Source organism: Alnus glutinosa, chromosome 10 (genome assembly GCF_958979055.1).
Source record: "Alnus glutinosa chromosome 10, dhAlnGlut1.1, whole genome shotgun sequence".
NCBI lineage: Eukaryota > Viridiplantae > Streptophyta > Magnoliopsida > Fagales > Betulaceae > Alnus > Alnus glutinosa.
The window spans coordinates 22,190,848-22,213,089 of record NC_084895.1 but is presented as its reverse complement, the minus strand read 5'-3'; the positions used below and the strand labels follow the sequence as shown (position 1 = coordinate 22,213,089).

Genomic DNA, 22,242 nt, shown 5'->3' with positions numbered 1-22,242 from the left:
ATGTACAAACCTCGCTGGAAAGATTTTCGCGAACAATATGCATATGTTAGTTGTTCATCCATTAAATTTTGAGAGAACAATATGCATAGCTTGCTGTCCAATGATACAGCCAGGCTCTTACTCAATAGACACCCCATAAGGAATGAGGTGTCAGCCTTTTTAAACAGAAACTCAAAGCTGACTTAATTAATACTCTAGGAACAGCCTCTTGAGATCCCTAGCTAGACTTGAGAACAACTCTGGAGATCGATCAGACGATTCAGAGTACGCCTATTTTTAGATACTCAAAAGATCGATATCAGATACATTAATTATTTCCCTGGATTTTCACTCTTTGACCCATTTATTACTTGGACATCAGACATTGATTTTAATTATATATATATATGTAACAATTGCATGTAAAGCTGTATGGCTTCACAAATGACCATAATTTCTCTCTAAGAGCTCATGAATGACCATAATTTTTCTGTGGGTTATGATCATAACCCACAGAAAAAAAAAAGTTCTTCTATACTTTTTCATTCTTCTATTAATGTATCTTTGCAAAACAACTGCCATCAGTTGTCACGATCTAATGATGTGCTAACTATATATATATATATATATATATATATATATGTATGCATAATGCTACCAAAGGACTAGTCTTAATCAGGGCTTCCTGCAGTTGCTTTATAGCCCAAAAATTGACCCAATACGCACCTGATGTGAGACTTATACACCTGTCCAATGCCTTCATAGCTCAAATCCACTCACGCTGCCGGGTTCCATGCTTATCCACTCACGCTGCCGGGTTCCATGCTTGCCCACATATATGTTACAGTAAGCTAGGTTACTTCTGCGTTCTCAAAGGATCCCTCGCATGCATATATCTGTGTGTGTGTGTGCCCACATATATGTTACAGTAAGCTAGGTTACTTCTGCGTTCTCAAAGGATCCCTCGCATGCATATATCTCTGTCTGTCTCTGTGTGTGTGTGTGTGTGTGTGTGTGCAAATTAACCCTAAATCATTAAAATTAACTAATCAGCCAGCAAAATAAAGAGAAGGGGAAAACAGGGGAAAATAACCCTAACTAGAAAAAACTGAATTTTAAGAATGAGCCTCCAACAAATTCAAACCCTAATTCAAAATTCACCACATTCCTTCAATTATTTTTAACAACTTAGGTATTCCTCCAACATTTAAAACCGAAATCAAAATCCTACAACATCACTCAAAGATAAAACATGAATACAAGGTGGAGGATGAGAGATCGAGAGGGAAGAAAAACACACCATCTACACAAGTATATATATATATGATCATCTCCTCGATCAACCTCCTAAACCTAAATTCACAAGATAAAGATGTAAACTGAGATTAGGGTAGGTTTAAGAATTAAATGGCCTTACAGACAAAAAACAAATTAAAAATATATATATCCTTATTCATTCATATTCATTGTAAGAAAGTCGAACATCGTAACCCATCTCAAAATCATCCCATTTAAACAAGAAATTGAAGTACATGCAGAAACTTCAAAACTGTCCATGTCCAAACCCAAAATTGCCATGGCTACCAAAGAAACCACCACCAATATCACCATTACCACCCTCCAAATTCTGATTAACAAACGCATGATCCCCCACGCCCGTTTCCATTGGAGACACCGAAGAACAAATCCTCATCACCATCATCTCTTCCACCCTCGCCGCCACTTTCCTCCGTGCCTCTTCCAAAGCCCTTGTATAGTGATGCAACTCCTCCAACCCCATGTTCTCATCCAACGGCTCATCCCACCAAAACCCTAAATCTTCGTTGCCCACATTGTTCTTCTTCTTCTTCGCCTCCTCAATCTCCGCCATCCGCTCCTTCTCTATTTCCAACTCCTTCTCAGCCTCAGCGTTCTGCCTGGTGAACTCATCCACAGGCACATACTTTTTGAACGGCTGGGGGAAGGTGTTTCCATTTTTACTACTGAGATAGCGGTTAAGGACGGTTTCGACATCCGGGTGGCCGAAGCAAAACCGCTTCCCTTTTTTCTCGGAGAACACAATGACGGCGACTTCAGCGCCGCACAAGACACAAAGCTCACCGGCTTTCTTGAAGAGGCCGGTACGGCGCTTCGAGAAGGTGACCTGCTGCTTGCTACCATCTAGTTTCTTCATCTCTATCCTTTGTCTGCCTTTGGTTTTCTTGGTCGGCATATCCATGGCCGCTGCTGATTCCACTCCAGAAAAAAAAAAAAAAAAAAAGGGTTAGAGAAAGTTGAGGAACCTACCGTTGGTTTAGACTTTAGAGAACGATTAATGCATGTATATATATATATATATAGGGTATTTATACGTACGTAATACGTGGAATATGTATAAATACGTACATTCAATCACTTGAATTAAGGGCAAACCCTAATTAAGATGCATGGCCGAATCTTTTTGACAAGAGAAAAACATCGAGGGTATCATCTTGATCTCAAAATTTTGATTCTCTGTTGACCAAATTAAGGAGATTATAAGAAATCTTAATTGAAAGTTACGATTTTATATAAACAAAAAATTTGAAGCTTTCTTTTCTTATAATGCAGACAACTTTCCTGAAAAAATAATAATAATAATAATAACAATTCAAAGAATTTGAAAGCATGTGGGGAAGACAAATTAGTAATAAAAATTAAAAAAATCATGAAAGTTATCTAATGGATCTGGTTTCACAGTTTTCTCTTATTCTAAAATGTTTTGTTTCCCTTCAAGTAGGACATGCAATTTTTTTATATGAATTTAATACTAAGTTAGTGGGTTAGGTTAAAGAGTTTGACCCGTTTAATTAAGTGGATCAGGCTATAGTTGACTTAATATAGTTTTATACATATGCTTTAACACAAGAAATTTAGAGTTAGCAATTTTTTATATATACGACTCGCGAACTCGGCATTAATTTAATACAAAATTAGCAAGTTAGAGTGGAGGAGTTTAACCCGTTTAATTAAATTGATAAAGTTAGGATTGACCTATATAGTCTTTTACTCCTATCTTGATACAACCCGAACCCAATACACGAGCACCAATTGCCACCACTACCCTCAAGCACGCGGTTGGCTCTAATATTAATTTTGTGCAAACAAAAAAATTGAGTACAAAAAATTTGCACAGGCGAATACATATTTCTAATATCAATTTGATCACATGTTTTCGACCATGAGGTTAATTACTTTTTTCCTAGTTAGTTTCCAAGACTTGATTACATAAGGGATTGAAGAATCCAATTAAAGTGCTTCTTAATAACAAGGCTTTATGGCGGAAAAAAGTCAAAAAAAAAAAAAAAAAAAAAAAAAAAAACTTTTGAATTACATAACTTCTTCTTTACCTAAATAGACATTCTTCTATCTTAATTTCTATTTTGAAAATCAGCTATTAAAATCTGTATGACTTACACGTGGGTTTTGTGTGGGTCTTATAAATTCAATGATTAATTTTTAAAATAAGAAAATGAAAGAAAAACTCTAAATAATGTAGTAAATAGCATGTCTTAAAATGGAAAGAATCTGTTGACTTAAGCGAGATTAATTGTAATTGATTGATTGTCCACTACTATGGAAAACCCTTAAGTCCTTTCTAATTTCTATACAATTATTGTAACTTTACTTCGAAGCCAAAACATTTGCCTAAATTGTAAACATATTGGTGGTCTTTTTTAAAAATAAAATAAAATAAAAATTGTATATTCTATTTAATGATTCTTATTGTTATTATTTTATTTTACAAAAATTATTGAAACGCTAGATTTCATTAGGACAAAAATTATTTGAAAATTTTTCTAGAATCTTTTTAGAAAAAATAAAAAATAAACTGAAAAAAGAAGCACATTTTTAATAGTAATTTTTTTTTTTTTTTTTTTTTTTTTAGCAATACAAAAAAACTAAGAAAGTGAGAGGTCCGGGGACATATATATTAATAATATTATGTCCAATCCGTACTAGTATATTTTCCCTACGCTCGTCGAGAAGCGTGGTTCAAGCTCGATCTTTTCTTTTATTTAATTTTTTTTTTTTCCTAAGCTTTTGTTCTTTTTTGTTTTTATTTGTTTTCTTTAAACAATACTAATTAAATATTGTGAGTCAGATGATGTTCATTGAAAGATCCTCGTAGAATATCTTAAAAGATTTTAGAGAAGCTTGATCTATTGTATTATTACTAATTATACTGAATTAATCCCGGAGAATCTAAGCTTAATTAATTGGTCTTCTCTTTAAAGGAGGGCGCAGTATATAATTAAAATTATGCCTTCTGTTATTTTTCCCAATAAAAATCTCATTATTGTGTGCTTAGTGTGTGCTATAATACCACACCCGAAGACTGGGTGCATAGACTATTATGAGGTGTAATTAATGTATCGAATCACCGCTATGGTATGGTACATCGAGAAACTTTTCTGAGAAATCAAAGGATTAAGCTTTAAATTATTTATATTAAAAAATACATTTGTAAAGATAAATTATTTATATAGAGTGAGTATCTCGATCATAAAGGAGTTCATAGGTGTTAAGTCTCACATTGATTATTTACTAGACGAGTCGAATGAATAAACTCTAATTATAACTTAATTAATTCTTTTAGAATTTTAACACAAATAGAGCTAATCTTGACTTACATGATACCTCTTCCTACTATTATTATAATTATTATTATTATAATATATCGACTTTTCGGATTTGGAAAGGGTCAAAGCCTCAAAGGGGAATATTGCAGAGGATTTTTTTACTTTTTTTTTTTTTTTTTTTTTTTTCTGAGGGGATTGCTGAGGATGCACACACGTTAATTGCCTAGAGGCCTTCCAAATACTTAGGTCAAATCATAAGAGAGAAAATCCAAAATCCCACGTAAGTTGATGCTTTTGGACCTTTGGTTGCCTGCGGCTGCAACCTTGTTATAAATTTTTTTTGTAGGCCAAGAAGATTTTGTGGAACAACTTACAAAGCAGTTATTCAATTATCTTCTAAAATCTACAAATCTCCAGTGGCTAAAAGGTCCACGTGGCATGATCATACCAATCCAAACCATAGCTCACCTGTTATATAATTCATGACTGCTATGCCATTGGAGCTAGCTAGCTATAGAACTCACATTTCTCTCCAAGCGTGTATATTTCTTCCTATTTTTCAATATGTTTTGTTCCTTTTGCCGTCCAATTTGATGTGAAATGATTGATTTCCTACGTGGGCTGTCTTTCGTTTCAACTTTTTGCCTCCCTGACAGCTCAAATTAAAGTGATCTCATCAGATATCATCTTTACCGCCCTGCAAAAAGCCTATAGAAAATTTAGCACCTTTTTAGCTTTCTATCCAAACACTTCTTCCACTCTCTCTCTCTCTCTCTCTCTCTCTCTCTCTCTCTATGTATTTATATATATATAACTCAAAGAAGTTCTTGTTAGTCTGAGAGAGAATATATTTTGTGTTTAGTTTTGGTTCTGAGATGAATAACAGTACAAATGTTGCTGTTAGCACTCCTAGTATTACAACAACAAGGTTCATCAAATGTGTGACAGTTGGAGATGGTGCTGTTGGGAAGACAAGCCTTCTCATCTCCTACACTACCAACACTTTCCCAACTGTATAAATTAATTTACTGTCTTCACTTGCATGCTCTCTGTTTTCTTTTGATTTCCATTAATGGGTTTTGCTTAATGTGTTCTTATTGTTCCACAGGATTATATCCCAACTGTTTTTGATAACTTCAGTGCCAATGTTATGGTTGATGGGAAGACTGTGAATCTGGGTCTCTGGGATACTGCTGGTATTCTACACTTCTCCCTCGCTTATGGTTAATTTATTTTGCATGATAATATGCACTTTTTATCTTTCAATTGTTTGTTTTTTCCTTACTAGTTCTTCGGTGGTCGTTTATTTTGTAATGTTACAAGAACCATGGCCTCTGATTTTAAGCCATTATTTCATGATCAATGTGGTCTAGCTTTCATTTGTTGAAAACCAAAATATAGTTTTTTTGGTGCCTGTGATTTGATCACATTACTACCCCAAACTACTGAAACGATGCAATTTTCATATCTTTCAATCTGAATCATGAGCAACCAAACGGGCATAAACAATTTTTATACATGTTTCTTATATCATGTTAAATTATTAATTGTCCCAAAAGCTTAAGCGGAAAGGAAATGGTTCATTTAATCGTTCAATTTATATTCCAACAAAAATTAAAAGTCCAATCACAACCAAGTAGTAGGGGCGATCCTATGATGGTATGATAGCTTCAAAAGTTGAATATTCTGAATTATGAATAATATGAATTTGTTCCATATAATTAAGAAACACATTATAACTTCCATGTGATATAAAGTTGTATGTATGCCCACCAAGCTTTGCTTTTTGCTTTTGAAAACCAATTATTATAAAAGAAGCATGATTCATGGGATAAATAGTAACTTTCCAAGGTAATATTCTGCAATTTATATGTGATATTGCAATGTGGCTTCTATGGATATGATGAAAGCTTAACATGCATGCAATTTTTATAGGTCAAGAAGATTATAACAGGCTGAGACCCCTAAGTTACAGAGGAGCTGATGTTTTCCTTCTTTGCTTTTCTCTCATAAGTAGGCCAAGCTTTGAGAACATAGCAAAGAAAGTAAGCTTCTTCTTTCTTTCTTTTTCTCTCTTTTTGTCTATTAAAGTCTTCTTTTGATTCTCTTTCATTTTCAAAATATTCAACCAAATGTATTTGCTAATCAGATTCTCTGTTTGTGTTTGTTTCTTTTTCTTTCTGCCTCTTATTATGTTGGAGTAGTGGGTTCCGGAGCTGAGACATTATGCCCCATCAGTGCCCATTGTTCTTGTGGGGACCAAGCTGGGTAATTGATTCTTTCCTTTACCAATTTCTTACTTCTATGAACGGGTATTGCTAGAACTCTTCCTTTCCTTTTCTATGAAGTTTCCCAATGCTCTAAATAATCGATTATGCTTGGTGGAAGAATAAAATTAAAGAATGAAAAGTTCTTTTTTTTTCTCTCTCTTATGATTTTCAACATTTTCCCTTCATTAGATCTAAGAGAAGATGAACAGTTTCACTTAAACTATCCTGGGGCATGTACCATTTCTACAAAACAGGTAGGCATGCACTCTGCAACTTTTTTCTCTCCGCACTCTGTTGTGCTTGGTGTTTATTCATTCGTTAGCAACACAATATTGTACGGCTACATTCAGGTCCGTTTGGGTTTAAGATTTTAAAACGTGTGATTTGCAAACACGATTTTTAAAAACGCAGTTAAGTATTTGGTAAAATCTCCGTTTACCCTTTTACATTTTCTGCAATTTGGTTTGAAATTGCACTTTTAGTCTACGGAATCACAATGCCAAAAATGCATTCAGTCATGTACATGGATCTACTTTTCAATACCAACTGAAGCATTGGGGGCACACTGATTATTTCACCAAATTGTAGAGACTTTGAGTTGTTCACCTGTTTCTCTTTTTGTTGGAAATAATTGATGATCCATTACATGTCATGTTGTCTGTTGATTCCAACTACATTTAATTGTATGGCCTTTAGTCTGAGGTGTATGACAGAATCAACCCTTCTGTTGATGCTGAAACGAACTATATATATATATATATATATATATATATATATATATATATATATATATATATATATATATATATATATATATATTCAAAAACTAAATGTAACTTGTCTGAAAGTTTTTCCTTTTCCATTATAGATATCTATACACTTCTTTTTAATACCAGGGTGAAGAACTAAAAAAGCAAATTGGAGCAGTAGTGTATATAGAGTGCAGCTCAAAGACACAGCTGGTATGTTTCTCTTTTGTATATGTTCTAACATTTATGAAGATGCTCATTATTTGATAGGAAGAAAATTGGATCTATGTGATTATTGTTAACTTAGTCTATTGTTGAAGCCATCGTCATGGAAGAAAATTTCTTCTAATACCACCTAAATGTTAATTTTGTGACATATATCAGACATCATTATAAAGGAAAATTTATAGGCATGTAATTTCTGCAAGAAGCCCTCTTTCAACTCCCAACTAAGGCCATTTTGGAGGCATCATTGGCCTTGTTATTATGGGATAATAGCATTGTCTGTTCATTTAATAGCTTGCTTTATTCATTGTATGCCATTCTTCCAAGTTGGCTCGAAGAACTGGCAGTTTGAAACTTTACAGCTGAAAAAATGCAGAATTTGAAGGGTGTCTTTGACACCTCTATCAAGTTGGTTCTCAATCCCCCGAAGGCCAAAAAGCCAAAGAGAAAACAGAGGACCTGCATTGTTCTTTGATCATGCCCTAGTGCTCCCTGATTTGATGCCAATGATGAATGATGACTACCTTCTCTCTTCACAGCTGTTAATTCTCATCTTTTTTTCTTTGCTTGCCTGGGAGAAAATCTGCCGATTTCATGCTAAAAGCATTAGACTCTTTATATATGTTTTTGAGTTTCTATAACTAGCAAATGGTCTATTAATCTATTGCAAATTTGGGAAAGAAAAAGGTATGTTAAGAGGTTGTGGCACTCTTGGAACTCAACACATGTTGGACTTTGTAAATTTTATGGCATTGTATCCTTTCTTTCCCTGGTGAAATGGGTCTACTTTTCCTATAAACCATGGTTATAAACTTGACATAAGAATGGGCGTGTCACTGGGCAACTGGGGCCAAAGCTATCAACTCACCAAGAACACTCAAAAATATGTCTTCGCTCTGATGACCCAAGACAGATTTAAGAGGTTAGGTATAGGTCATGATCCCTTCCTTAATTTTCAAAAAAAAAAGAAATTAGCCTACTTGTTCCAAACCAATAAATTTTTTTGGACCCTGAACCTTGCCCATAAAAGCATTTGGCTCCGACCTTGGGCCAAGTCTCATTTAAGGGCACACCTAATTAAATTAAGAGTAATGGTATGTAATCACGTAAACATCCTACATATATTTTATAAAGTTGGTACGGCAAAGTCTAATAATCAACATTTGTTAAAATAAAATATGTATTTAATGATTGTTACATCTTGTCATATTAATTTTGTAGAATATTGTATGATATATAAAATTACTTTTAAATTAATGGTATTAAAGTTAGAGTGGTCATCTCTCTCCTTTTCCGTAGAGCTTGTCTTTCTTCAGCGGCCTTGGTTCAGCCACCATCAAATTATCAATGCTAGATCCTCTTCCTGCTACGGTTCTCAAGGCTACTTGTTGTTACAATTAGAGTTATTTCAAGTACACCCGCCTCTAAATTGCCTCTTCATTTTTTTTATTTTTTATTTTTTTTTTATATAGATGCGAATAACAAGTACAAGCAAGGAAAGAAAATAAGAACTAATTTCTAAACAACAGAGTTCCTTTGATCAAGATCAAGCGCGACACTGACAAACTGAGTAGTAGGGGAATAAGTTGAAGAGGAAATGGTGGGAATGCTGCTTGACGAAAATCGAGCTGCGGCCCAATGTGCCATTTAAGGTGGCCCCTCTCTCGGCTTGTGAGCCAAGAATTTAATGGATGGGCCAAATGGGCCAATCATTTGGCCCATTCTCAATAAATTCTAAGTTTTTTAACATTATATTAGTTATACTTGAGTCTTTATTTGGTGCCCCCACCCATTTTTCATTTTTTTCTTTTTCCATTTAATGTAATTCTTCCCTTCTCCTTCTTCTTTGTACTTTGGGAAAAAAAATTAAAAAAATAAAATAAAAATGGAGGTAGATAAAGTTGTGATGTTGCTTAAGCATTGCCATGTAGTGTAATAGTATATATATTTTCCAAGATAAGAAGTATCGAATTCAACGTATTATAGACATCGGAGCTAGGAGATTAGTAATTATTCTCACTTGGATGAATACAACATAAATTATTTGTTAGAATTTGAGAGAATTCAAATAAGTTATTATAAAAAATTACATATAAAATCTACCTAATGAAATAAGTGTTTGAACAGTCTAATTTATATTTGTTTAGATGGATCCTATAAATATTTTTCATAATCTTCTATTCAATTTCTTTAAAATATAGACAAAAAAATTTTAGATTATCGCTATCAAGATGAATATATCCTTTTGAGACGCCCAATAATTTTTATTTTTTTTTCTTTCCACTTTTTTGGTGATGGTAGGTAAAGGCACACATATCTTTTGGGCACGAAACCCGAATCACAACGAACTTCAATAATGACGATTACGTGTCACAACGAAAAAACTTAACAATACGTACAATTTCCTTTTTTTTTTTTTCTTTTCGAGATTTTACTTTGCACGATTCTTCTTATTAAAAGATCAATTAGAGGATCGCTTGACCGTGAAAACTTTAGGTTAACAGTTAACACTAATTAGGTTTAGAGATTTTTATTGGGAGAGTCAAACCCTCATCCTAATTTCCTATAAAAATAAAATAAAATTTCTCATCCTAATATTTGTTCAATTAGAGTTATTTCAAGTAGACCCGCCTCTAAATTGCCTCTTCAAACTGCCATCTAAGGTGGCCCCTCTCTTCGCTTGTGAGTCAAGAATTTAATGGATGGACCAATCATTTGGCCCATTCTCAATAAATTCTAAGTTTTTTAACATTATATTAGTTGTACTTGAGTCTCTATTTGGTGCCCCACCCATTTTTCTTTTTTTTTTTCTTTTTTTTTTCCATTTAATGTAATTCTTCCCTTCTCCTTCTTCCTTGTATTTTGGGAAAAAAAAAATTAAAATAAAATAAAATAAAAATGGAGGTAGATAAAGTTGTGATGTTGCTTAAGCATTGCCTTGTAGTGTAATAGTACATATATTTTCCAAGATAAGAGGTATCGAATTCAACCTATTATAGACATCGGAGTTAGGAGATTAGTAATTATTCTCACTTGGATGGATACAACTTAAATTATTTGTTAAAATTTGAGAGAATTCGAATAGGTTATTGTGAAAAATTACATATAAAATCTACCTAATGAAATAAGTGTTTGAACAACTTAATTTATATTTGTTTAAATGGATCCTACAAATATTTTTCATAATCTTCTATTCAATTTCTTTAAAATTCAGATAAATAATTTTAGATTATCGTTATCGAGATGAATCTATCTTTTTGAGACACCGAATAATTTTATTTTATTTTTTTATTTTTTTATTTTTTATTTTTTTAAATAGGTATGTTGTTTAGCTCTTAGAACTTTAGGAAGTTAACTAATCATCCAATTATTTATGTGACTTCATTCATATTAAAGTACTAGGAAATGATTATTCTATTAATTCCCCCAAGTATAACTATTAATAGATGCAATAGGTTTCCAACATCAATAGTTTCGAACTTATTATGTGATCCCTTGTTTGGCTTTTCAAAGACAACAAAATTTCAGCCACAACTGGTGAAGTCTCGATCTTAACTAGTCTATCATTAAATGACCAATTAAAGGGCTTGATTGGTAAGAGTAATAAAATTATCCTTCCCCCTCTTCACTTATCCCAAAAATAATTAACTTCAAAACATTCTAACTTTATATCACATAAATAATTTTTTATTGTTATTTAAATAAAAAAAAATTCACTACAATACAAATTTTTTTCACTTTTCTATACAAATTCTTTTTACTTTATATCACATCTATCACTATCAACTCTCACTATAATTTTTTATTGAAAATGATTCCTACACTTATTTCTCACAACAGCCCCTCAACAAGCTGACATGACTGGTAATATTTTGTTATTTTTTTTGTTTTCTTTTCTTTTCTTTTTGTAAAAAAATAATAAAATATTACCAGCCACGTCAGCTTGTTGTGGAGCTGTTGTGAGAAATGAGTGTAGGAATCATTTCTCTACAAGTATATACCTTTACCGATGGACCTGGCCTTTTCAAAGCTTTTGTCAAACTGGATTAGAGAAAGTCTTTCAAATTTAATAGATTAATTAAATTTATATCTATCCTTAATTATTTAATCCTTTTTTTTAAATGAATTATTTAATCATGTTAACCCTATTGAAATCAAACATTTATCATATAGAAATTCGTTTTAAAATCCCTTTTATGACCAAATTTAGGGATTCGGATCCCCAACCATTTTGCTGTCAAAAATTTTCTTAAACAATATGTCAAATATTAATTAACTCTCTTATATTTATTATATGAATTACTAATCATATGGGAATCTCCGGGATTACAAAATTATTGAAAATCTTTATTAAAAAAAAAATAAAAATACGCCTTTAGCGACATTTTGTAAACGTCGCTAGCTATATGGTCCTCAAATTAGCGATGTTCCATTTGTAGTCCTCAAAATAAGAGTATAATTAGATTATACTCTTATTTTGAAGTTTAGACTCTTTACTTATTTTGCAATTATTTTGAAACTTCTTAATGTCTGTTGTTTCATTTGTGGTTGGTATATATGAAGGGACTAAAACACCTCTTAATTTCAACATGTGACTTGTAGAATATAATTAAAAAAGAAGAAGAAAAAAAACATGTGACTTGTCGTATTTAAATTACCTAACGAAAGAAAATTCTAATACGACTCAGCTACAAAACCAAAATTAGACACAATTGATCATTTCTTACAATGATGCACTATCGATCTATACTATATATTATGCAAAGCTAATTAATTTTTATTATGTCTATATCTGTATAATCTTAAATTTTTTAAATATACGTAATTCCATTAATATCTCAGTTATATATGTACGTCTATCTTAAAACTTTTTAAAAGTATAATTTAATTTAATTTGATTTGATTTAATTTCTCATATATATCATTTTGTACTCTCTTTAGCTCCTATAAATAGAAACCATCTGTATTGTAAATTCATCCATTGAATAAGAGCAAAATGTAGCCCTTATGACTTTAATTTATAAACGCAGATTATAGACTAAACTACGTAAAATCTGTCTCTATCTTTTTTTTTTCTTTTTTCTTTTTCACTATTGTCTTTATTTTTCATTTGATTTTGATTTTCTTCATGTCAAACACTTATTAAATGACCTTTTTTTAAAAAAAAAAGAAAAGAAAAGAAAATGCTATATACTAAACAAATATCTGCATTTCATTCATCAAAATTGATGTGGCGCGATCTCTCTTCCGTCTCGTTTTCTGCAAATTTTAGGAAAACATTTGTTGGAACAGTACTACTTCTTGTCTTCCTGTAATTTTTCTCTTTCTTATTAGTCTTTTAACTTGTTTCATCTTATCTATCAATCTTGTTGGAAATAATTTTGGATGGTGTATAAAGTTCTTATTGAAATAAAATAATATCAATATGAAAATTAACAATTAAATAAATAGTTGTTAAACAAATAATTGGTTGAAAAATTATTGTTGATACTAAACCATATTGATCCGAAATAATAATAATAATAATAATAATAATAAATATTGTACAAGAGATTAAAATTAAATTAAGGAAAGATCTCACAATGTTATAGAATCACGCAAAAAGAGCAATGTCCTTAAAGGTTGATTCGTGCCTCCCGGAGTGTATAACTCGGTGTGATCGGATCTCTTGACACGCAACCTCTCAGGATTAGACTATAGCGTCTATCTTCGTTAAGGACACACTTCAAAAAATATTCTGAAGTCCCCCATTCACTTTGATCAAATGATTGTTCTATTTAATCTTCGTTTTTGGAAGTGTGTCCTTGACGAAGATCAAATAGAACAATCATTTGATCAAAGTGAATGGGGGACTTCAGAATATTTTTTTCTTGTAGAAAAAATATTAATATAACAAATAGCTTATTGGCTTAAAACAAATTCACTTTGGAATAAAACTACATGCTGGAAAATATGTTGGAAGCCAAAGAAGAAGTAAGTTCACAAATACTCATTGGGAACTTAATATATATATATATATATGAAAAAATGAGCATCAGTTTTTTCTTTCTCTTTAATGACCAAGACAAGAGTTTTAATAACCAAGGGTAAAAAAAACGTTTAAAATATTAATGTATCTTAATGACCAAACGGTTAAAGCAAGATTTAACGATTTGTAAACACACAACGGTTATATTTTGAGATTTTATGACTAACTGTCATAATTCTTTAAGAAGAAAAAAAATAAACGGTCAAAACTCTTTAAGACCAAATTATTAAAACTGATTTCTCTTTTTTATAAAAGCTTATAAACATTTTCAGAAACGATAATATATTTTAAATACTTCAAAAAAAAATATATATATATATATTCGTAACAAATACAACAAATCTATCTTTCCATCTATATATAATACCACTATATATATCCGAAAAGTGCATGTCATGTCATGTCATGTCATGTCATGTCATGCGGGAACATTATTGATTTTGCACTTTTAATTGGTAAGTGTACCGGATCACCAGTTTCTACCTAAAGCTTGTTCTTTTTCCACTAGTTTTAATTTATTGGTTACCAAATTACACCATGGGAAAATTAATTAATGTCGCAAGTGACCTAGCTAATTAAGCCGTGTGTCATGTGTATATATGTAGACTTTTAGGCCGAGCTAACCCCACCAATTTCTTCCTCTTCCTCCCCCGGCCTCTCTCTTGAAAGCTCCTATTTAATTACACCGACCAACCAAAGCCTTCTACTGCATAACGTTCTCTTTCAAAAGCCATCCAAAAGCTAAAAAAAACACCAAAAACAGACACATGGATCACTCAAAGCAGTCCATTGGAAATCCTGCACTGCTCTTATTATTCTTCGCCGGGGTCTTCTATCTCTTCATTTGGTCTTCCTCTTACAGAAATCCCTTCGTTGCATTCCAAAAGGAATCCATCTGCACATTGTCAAACACAGTAAGTTTTTTTCCGCTTATTCCCTCATTCCACAAACATGGCTTCTCTTAGTTTTTTTTGTCTTTAATGAGAGTCCACTTTAATGCTTGCAGACAACCATTTATGGCGCTCAAGATGACCTTGAAGAAGCTCTGTCCAAAGCTTCAATGGCAAACAAAACGGTCATCATCACTATCATAAACAAGGCGTACGCGGAGCAAGACATCAAAGCCGACACCACCATGCTTGACTTGTTTCTCGAGAGCTTTTGGGTAGGGGAGGACACTAGACGACTGCTAAACCACCTCTTGCTCGTTGCCGTAGATCAGACGGCCTACGATCGCTGCCTGTTTCGAGGCTTGAACTGCTACAGATTGGAAACCGACGGTGTGGATTTTGGGGGTGAAAAGATTTACATGTCCGACGACTTCATCAAGATGATGTGGAGAAGAACTCATTTTCTCTTAGAGGTTCTCAACCGTGGCTACAACTTCATCTTCACGGTACGTACGTACGTCACCATAATTATCTTATTAATTTCTAATTAAGCAGCAAATATTTGTTTATTGTCTCTGATTCTCAACGCCGTTCGGTTTACGGAGTGCCACCACATTCATATTCCCAATCGACTTGAGATCGAATTTACCGTGATATTATATTCTTCGGTAACGTTATTTAAAAGACTGTTATAAAATTGTTATATAATTGAGATAAACTGATAGTAAAATTGAGCATTATTATTATTTTTACAATAATTTACCTAATAATTAATTTTTACTATCAGATCGGCAAATTGTATAACAATTTATTAAATAATATTATTCTAATAAAAAAAATTTGATGGGTGTGTGGAATAAGTCTCTTAAATAAATTCTAGACATAATTTAGCAACGGGGTCATGATCCTAGACATAGTGATAATGTTAAATAACCCACTTATTTAAATATTTAAAAGTTCAAAACTTAGACTTATATGTATCTTCTGATCAAAGCAAAATACATAGATCGAAGAAAACTTTATTACTAATTAGTACTAAGTCAAACAGTACCATTTAGCGGTGGTTTTGAATAGTTGAGGAGAAGGATAGAAATGATAGACTGATAATTAATTAGTTTGACTTCTGGTCAGGAAACTGATGCTGGTGGGATCTATAAATTCTAATCAATTAATCCTTTAGCAAGAAAGAGGCCGGTGGCCATGGTGAAATGGAATATATTAATTAATATTGCTTGTGTGGCTGAGGTTGAGTGGTGCCCTGTAGAAGTACGGAAGTCAATAGGGCACCCTGAATATTTCACTTCATTAATTTACTGTTTTTGTCTTCTGAGCCGTGAATTATTTCATTGAACTGTTTATGGCCGGAGCCCGGAGGCAATCCAGCGGTACGGTGGACATTAACGACCTCTCAGTCACATGAAACATTTCAAGACATGCACCAGCTGTCTTGGAAATGGTTCTAGATGCAAGCATGCATGGTCTTGTTTAATTCTCAAGCAGTGGTTTTATTTCTTGGAGTTTTAGTTGCAGACATCTTGGAATCAAAATCAGGAGTTTGGATTGCCTCCAGTGAAAAATAAAAATCACTAAAGGTCTCCCGTAAAAAAAAAAAATAAACAATGGAGATTGATGAGATGATTGGAGGAGATTATCTCCGCCGTTTATTTTTTCATAAAAGGAGCTGTAGTAAATTTTATATCTCCGCCGACAGACATGCACCAGCTGTCATGGAATTGGTTCTAGATTTAGTTGCAACATTTTAGAATCAAAATCAGGAGTTGAAAAATAAATGGTGGAGATTATCTCCACCGTTTATTTTTCATAAAAGGATCTCGATCTAGTTAATTTTTTCACTAGAAACAAGCCAAACTGGAGAGAATCGTCAAAGGGTTTTAGTTTGGTTCTCTAAGGTTTTGATTCTAATCAAACATATCAGTCATAAAACATTAGAAAAAAAGATTAGCTAGGAAGTACTTTAGGATCAGCCGAAGCGACTCATAAGATCATCAGGTTTTGGTCTTACTTTTATTTATGTGGGAGGCAATTGAGATTGCGATCAATATGATAGAGAGATTTCATTATTCTAGAAACTAATTAAGTACTGGGAATTGAATTAAGTAAGCTAAGTGAAAGAAATAATATAGGAAACATGTTTTTCTAGTGACAAATAGTTGGTGGGGGTCACGTACATGCAGTTGCGAGCAAAAAGCAATGGTTGGTGGTACGTCAAAAAGGTAGGGATATTTTCTATAGCTAATTAAACATAAAAAGTATATATTTAATAATTCTGAGGCCATATATCAGAAAGGTAATATCCGATGAAATGTCCTTTTTTATTTTGTTTGCCGACACTCACGGGGGTCGAATGTGTAGTTGGCATGTAGCTCTTTCTCCATGACGAACTATACGTATGAAGTCCAGCCACCATGTTCTCTAACATTCATGGATACATTATTATCATTTCTTTGTTTCTAAGCTATAAAGGGTAGACCGAAGTAGATATTTTTTATATGAGCGTGACCATAGCAACAATACTTGTTTGCTAGGAATTAATTAATGACAGGAGGAACAGTCTAAATGAGCTAGCAAAAGAGACCGTAGACACTTTTCCAGTCTGTTCAACCATACTTGATCTAGCCAGTCCCGTAAAAATAATCACAAACACTTCACATTTTGAGATTCGACCCAAGACGTCTTACATACCATCCACTAAATCACTTGGGAGTCGGCCAAAAGGCACTAAACCACGGCCACCACCCACCACCCATGGTGGTCTAACATGGATACATTAGAATCAAATGGCCGGCTTCTCACCGATCGATAACATCCATATATGAGAATGAGATCGATCCATAATGCATGTTCATTAATCTTATGTCAAGATGAGTCATGGGTTAAGACAACGAACTTTCACGTGCGGCTTATTTTATTGGCCAGAAGACTTTCATATGTCGTGCTCGACGTACACGGCTAGCTAGCCTAGCTTGTCTGCATTGGTCAAATTTTGAGTTGGATATATCGATCTGGTTTGTAAGGGGAACGTTGTCGGGCCTACGACAGACCTACAAAAGTCTTGAGTTGTGGAGAAATGTTTTGTAGATTGAACTTGGAACAATAATTCTCGTCTCATTTTGCTTTCGTGTACGCCACTTAATACAGATCGAACTTGTTGACTTCTGGTTAGGGTTAGTTAACGAACCCTTCTTCAGTTCCAAATTTGGCGTTTTCCAAGCTTGATTTTATTGATTTTTGAAACCCAATGATAGACTGTTCAAACACTCGTCGATCTTATTGACATATATATTTCCATTCAACTAATGGCCATAAATATTCTTAATAGAAATTCTATTTATCCTAATAATATCCCATATTCATTTTATTGGAACGATGCAATAGTTTTTTTAAAAAAAAAAAATTAAAAAAATTAAAAAAATAAAGACTATTGTGGTAAGAAAAAGGGGCATGCCACGTCAGCCCAAAGTTATATATAAAAAAAATTAGAAGATATTTTATGGTTTGTTAAAAGAAATTGAATAAATATACAAAGAGGTTATTTATGGAGTTGTTTCATTTCATGATGCTATTATATACTTGGCCAGAAAGGTCAAAAGATAATTTATAATGCTTTTTATAGGACTATACATGCGGTTACGGTTATTATTAGCTTATAACCTCGTCAATAATAACATTATATAGTTATCACTTTTAGGTAATCACATCTGTCTGTCTAGGCATGCAGTTACTAACCGCTACCCGCTCAGTTATTGTGATTATTAAAGGCAAACCATACCCTAACCGCCTAATATATAGATAATTGGCCTTTTGGGCTTGTTTTAGTATTTTGAGCCTCTTTTTAGGGTTTATTTTAAACAATTTTGAAATTGTTTTGAGCCTCTTTTTAGTGATTTTTTTTTATTTTTTATTTTTTTTAAGCTTGTGTTTTAAATGAAACCCTAAACTAAAAATAAAACCATAAACACTAACACGTCATTATGGTGAATTTGTTATATTACTTATATATATAGTTTTTGCTAACTGCATCTGCATGCGATTACGCAGACAACAGTTACCAGTTAGTTACGCTTAATAATCACCCGCTTGTACAGCCCTAGCTTTTTATATGGTATTTTTTGCTTTTTTGTTGTAACGTGATATAAAGGTAAAAATTGTTTACAATATTTTGTATATTGAGTTGTTTAATAATGCTTTTACATAGTGTTAATGTCAAACAGTCCTAATCCCTCTTTTTGGGTAAAGAGCGTTTGATAATGCTTTTACATTTTCAATAGACCATTTAGATTGATGTTTACTTCGATCTTCTTCTTTTTCGATAATTTGTATTAATTTTTGTTTAATTAACATTTTAATTATATAATTTATATATATAGTTGATGAATTTCTTGTAACAGGATACCGACGTAATGTGGCTAAGGAACCCATTTGCAAGGCTAAGCAAAAACGAAAGCGACGATCTCCAAATCAGCACCGACATATTCATGGGTGATCAATTGCCGGAAAAACAGCTCATCAACACCGGTTTCTATTACGTCCGATCAAATAACAAGACCATCAAATTGTTAAACGTCTGGTACAACCTGAAAGACAACTCCACAGGACAGAAAGAGCAGGACGTGTTGTTGAATCTAATACGAGGAGGCATCGTCGGAGAACTAAACCTGAGTGTACGGTTTTTGGACACCCTCTATTTCAGCGGGTTTTGCCAAGACAGCAAGGATTTCCGGGCAGTGACCACCGTCCATGCCAATTGTTGTCGGAGTATTGACGCCAAGGTGAAAGATTTAAAGGCCGTCCTTCGCGACTGGAAGCGATTCAAGAAGTACAGTTCTTATAGAAGATTGGCTAATGTAACTGCAAATTTAGCGTGGTCGGGGCACTTTGGATGTTGGAATTCATGGAGGGTAGGTAATAAGCGGCCTGTGGGTTAATTAAGGTTGTTTCATTTGTAAGTTCAATTATTTTTTAAATTCGTTAACGTGCACGTGTGTTTTAAGTGACAAAAAAAAATCACTTAAAACACACGAGGTTAATCAATGTGAAATAGGTTCTAAGTGTAACATTACTCTTTCAAATTTATTGCAAAGCAACTTAAATTTAAATACATTGGAGTCTAGAAATACATACATGCAAATAATATATGATTTATTATTATTATTATTATTTGTTTCTTAATATACGACATTAAATTATCATTTATTGCGAAAGCTTAATATGTTAGGTTTCACACGTGAAAATCTCCTCCTGTGAGTTGCAAAGAGGATCTCACCCGCGGCCCACCACAAGGGATCCTTCCTGGTTGGGTTCTCTTCTATCATGAGCGAAATTAGGAATACGAGGAAACGAGATTTAAAGGGAAAAGTACATATAATTCCCTTAAATCATTATATCATTGTCAATGTCCCCACAAACTACCAATTGTGTCAATATCCCCCTTTAAACTACCAAAACATGTTAATGTCCCCCCTAATGACAAAATACTCTTTTATAAAATTATTAATTTTTTTAAAAAAAATCTAGATAAAAAGGTTTTTTTTTTTTTTTTTTTTTTTCAATTTTTCTTTCTTTTTTGTCTTATTAATTTTGGTTATTATTATTATTTCCGTTTTTTCCTTTATTTTTTTATTTTTTTTAAAAAATTTGTTTTCTGAAAAGTTATATTTTTATTTTTTAGTTTTAGTTTTTTAAAAAAATTTATGAGGACATTTTTGTTTTATTAAAAAAATGCAGGGTATTTTTTTCTTTTTGTTGGTCTTAGGAAAGACATTGACATGTTTTGGTAGTTTGAGGGAGGATATTAATACAATTGATAGTTTAGGGGACATTGGCAATTGAGTGGTAGGTTGAGGGAAATATGTATATTTTTTTCAAATTTAAAAAATAAAATTAAGGGAGTAAAAATTTTATTAAAAAAAATTATAGGAGTATTTATTATTATTATTATTATTAGAAAAAAATTGAGGAACATTTTGGGGTTGGGTTCTGCCCTTGTTTGCCAACTACTTTGGGGCGAGATCTCCCCCGCCGAGAACAGGGGGTGAGCTCCCCTGATATATATATATATATATCTTATAATATTGCACCTTTTTTATGATAATCTAAAGAATGTTTTTTTTTTTTTTTTTTTTGTCGTTTTATGTTGTTTTTTTTAAAAAAAAAAAATTAAAAACTAATTTTTTAAAAGATATTTCAAAAAGAATTGCTCTAAAATATTCACGTGCATTGCACATTAGTTTATTACCGTAAAAAATGACGGACATAATTAATAAATAGGTTACATTGCAAATTCAACGTATTATAGGCATGGGAGTTAGGAGATTAGTAATTATGCTCCGTTTGTTTCGATGTAAAATAATTTTTGGAAAATGATTTCGGTATTTTACGATGTTTGGTATGGGCGAAAATAATGGTCAACGGAAATCATTTTCAATTTGACCGTAAAAACTTCTTTAATTTTTGGAAGAAAACCGTAAATTGTTTTCTGAAATTAAACTCTTCGTTCTTGCACGAATGTTTAATATCTGATTATCGGAATTCAGCAATTGTCAGTCATCAGAATCCAGCCGGCGCTAGAGTCCGGCAACATCTGATCGCCAAAATCCAGCCGGCGCCGGAATTCGAAGACTCCCGGATATGATCGGATTCAGCCATTGATCCGGCAGGATCCGAAAGAGTCCGGTCAAAATCTAGCCAAATAACTTGCTCGCCGGAATCCGGCAACGGCGACCGGACGTTGCCGAATTCCAGCGGCATTTGCCAAACTCTAATTTTCACATTTCGTAATTTTTTCGTGCGAGTCAAACGTCGAAAAATATTTTCGAGAAAATCATTTTTTCTGAAAATGGTTTCGCCGAAATTATTTTACAACAAAAATTATTTTACGTCGAAACAAACGGAGCATTATTCTCACTTTGATCGATACATGGAGAAAAGAAGTTGGACTTTTTCGCATAGCTAGGCTGGGTGAGTCGGATTACTATCTTCTTAAATTATTTGTTTAAATTTAAAAGAATTCGAGTAGATTATTGTGAGAAATTTCATATAAAACCTACCTAATCGAATAAGTGTTTGAACAACCTAATTTGTATTTGTTAAAATAAATCCTATAAATGTTTTTCATAATTTTCTGTTCATATTTTCTTAAATTCAGATAAATAATTTCATATTATCGTATGCGGGATGAATCTATCTTTTTGAAATACCTAATGATTTTTTTTTATTTTTTTTCTTTCCACTTTTTTCGTTATAGTAGGTAAAGACACACACATCTTTTGGGCACGAAACCCGAACCACATCAAACTTCAATAATAACGATTATGTGTCACAACGAAAAAAATTTAACAACATATACAATTCCCTATATTTTTTTCTTTTCGAGATTTTACTTTACACGATTCTTCTTATTAAAAGATCAATTAGAGGATCACTTCACGGTGAAAACTTTAGGTTAACGGTTAACACTAATTAGGTTTAGAGATTTTTATT

General features: G+C 32.7%; 3 protein-coding genes across 6 annotated transcripts; 2 read left to right on the top strand and 1 right to left on the bottom strand.

Annotated features, from left to right (window-relative positions):
- Positions 1 to 1,432: 1,432 nt before the first annotated feature.
- LOC133878813 (agamous-like MADS-box protein AGL62) lies at positions 1,433 to 2,474 on the bottom strand. The gene is made up of 2 exons (XM_062317355.1): positions 2,365 to 2,474; positions 1,433 to 2,214 (listed from the first exon to the last, which is right to left on the bottom strand). Exon 2 carries the CDS (start codon positions 2,195 to 2,197, stop codon positions 1,523 to 1,525), a length of 675 nt encoding a protein of 224 aa, XP_062173339.1. The 5' UTR covers positions 2,198 to 2,214; positions 2,365 to 2,474; the 3' UTR covers positions 1,433 to 1,522.
- Positions 2,475 to 5,109: 2,635 nt separating this feature from the next.
- Positions 5,110 to 9,640, top strand: LOC133879724 (rac-like GTP-binding protein RAC2). 4 transcript variants are annotated; one of them, XM_062318435.1, is made up of 8 exons: positions 5,110 to 5,593; positions 5,689 to 5,776; positions 6,516 to 6,625; positions 6,785 to 6,848; positions 7,040 to 7,104; positions 7,747 to 7,812; positions 9,124 to 9,195; positions 9,297 to 9,640. In XM_062318435.1, the coding sequence occupies exons 1-8, from the start codon at positions 5,456 to 5,458 to the stop codon at positions 9,330 to 9,332; spliced, it is 639 nt and encodes a 212-aa protein (XP_062174419.1). In that variant the 5' UTR covers positions 5,110 to 5,455; the 3' UTR covers positions 9,333 to 9,640. The 4 variants fall into 4 exon arrangements, with proteins under 4 accessions (XP_062174419.1, XP_062174421.1, XP_062174422.1 ...); XM_062318437.1 differs by lacking the exon at positions 9,124 to 9,195 and having other exon boundaries at positions 5,114 to 5,593; positions 9,297 to 9,637; XM_062318438.1 differs by lacking the exons at positions 9,124 to 9,195; positions 9,297 to 9,640 and adding an exon at positions 8,187 to 8,592 and having other exon boundaries at positions 5,115 to 5,593.
- Positions 9,641 to 14,485: 4,845 nt separating this feature from the next.
- Positions 14,486 to 19,859, top strand: LOC133878887 (uncharacterized protein At1g28695-like). Its single transcript, XM_062317449.1, has 3 exons — positions 14,486 to 14,766; positions 14,859 to 15,248; positions 19,152 to 19,859. The coding sequence occupies exons 1-3, from the start codon at positions 14,620 to 14,622 to the stop codon at positions 19,686 to 19,688; spliced, it is 1,074 nt and encodes a 357-aa protein (XP_062173433.1). The 5' UTR covers positions 14,486 to 14,619; the 3' UTR covers positions 19,689 to 19,859.
- Positions 19,860 to 22,242: the final 2,383 nt, after the last annotated feature.

Bases quoted from the DNA above. Each gene is read 5' to 3' on its own strand.
- LOC133878813 (XM_062317355.1), bottom strand. From the start codon at position 2,197: ATGGATATGCCGACCAAGAAAACCAAAGGCAGACAAAGGATAGAGATG.
- LOC133879724 (XM_062318435.1), top strand. From the start codon at position 5,456: ATGAATAACAGTACAAATGTTGCTGTTAGCACTCCTAGTATTACAACA. The intron at 5,777-6,515 runs GTATTCTACACT...CAATTTTTATAG, and splicing joins GGGTCTCTGGGATACTGCTG to GTCAAGAAGATTATAACAGG. The intron at 6,849-7,039 runs GTAATTGATTCT...TCCCTTCATTAG, and splicing joins TCTTGTGGGGACCAAGCTGG to ATCTAAGAGAAGATGAACAG.
- LOC133878887 (XM_062317449.1), top strand. From the start codon at position 14,620: ATGGATCACTCAAAGCAGTCCATTGGAAATCCTGCACTGCTCTTATTA. The intron at 14,767-14,858 runs GTAAGTTTTTTT...TAATGCTTGCAG, and splicing joins TCTGCACATTGTCAAACACA to ACAACCATTTATGGCGCTCA. The intron at 15,249-19,151 runs GTACGTACGTAC...TTCTTGTAACAG, and splicing joins GCTACAACTTCATCTTCACG to GATACCGACGTAATGTGGCT.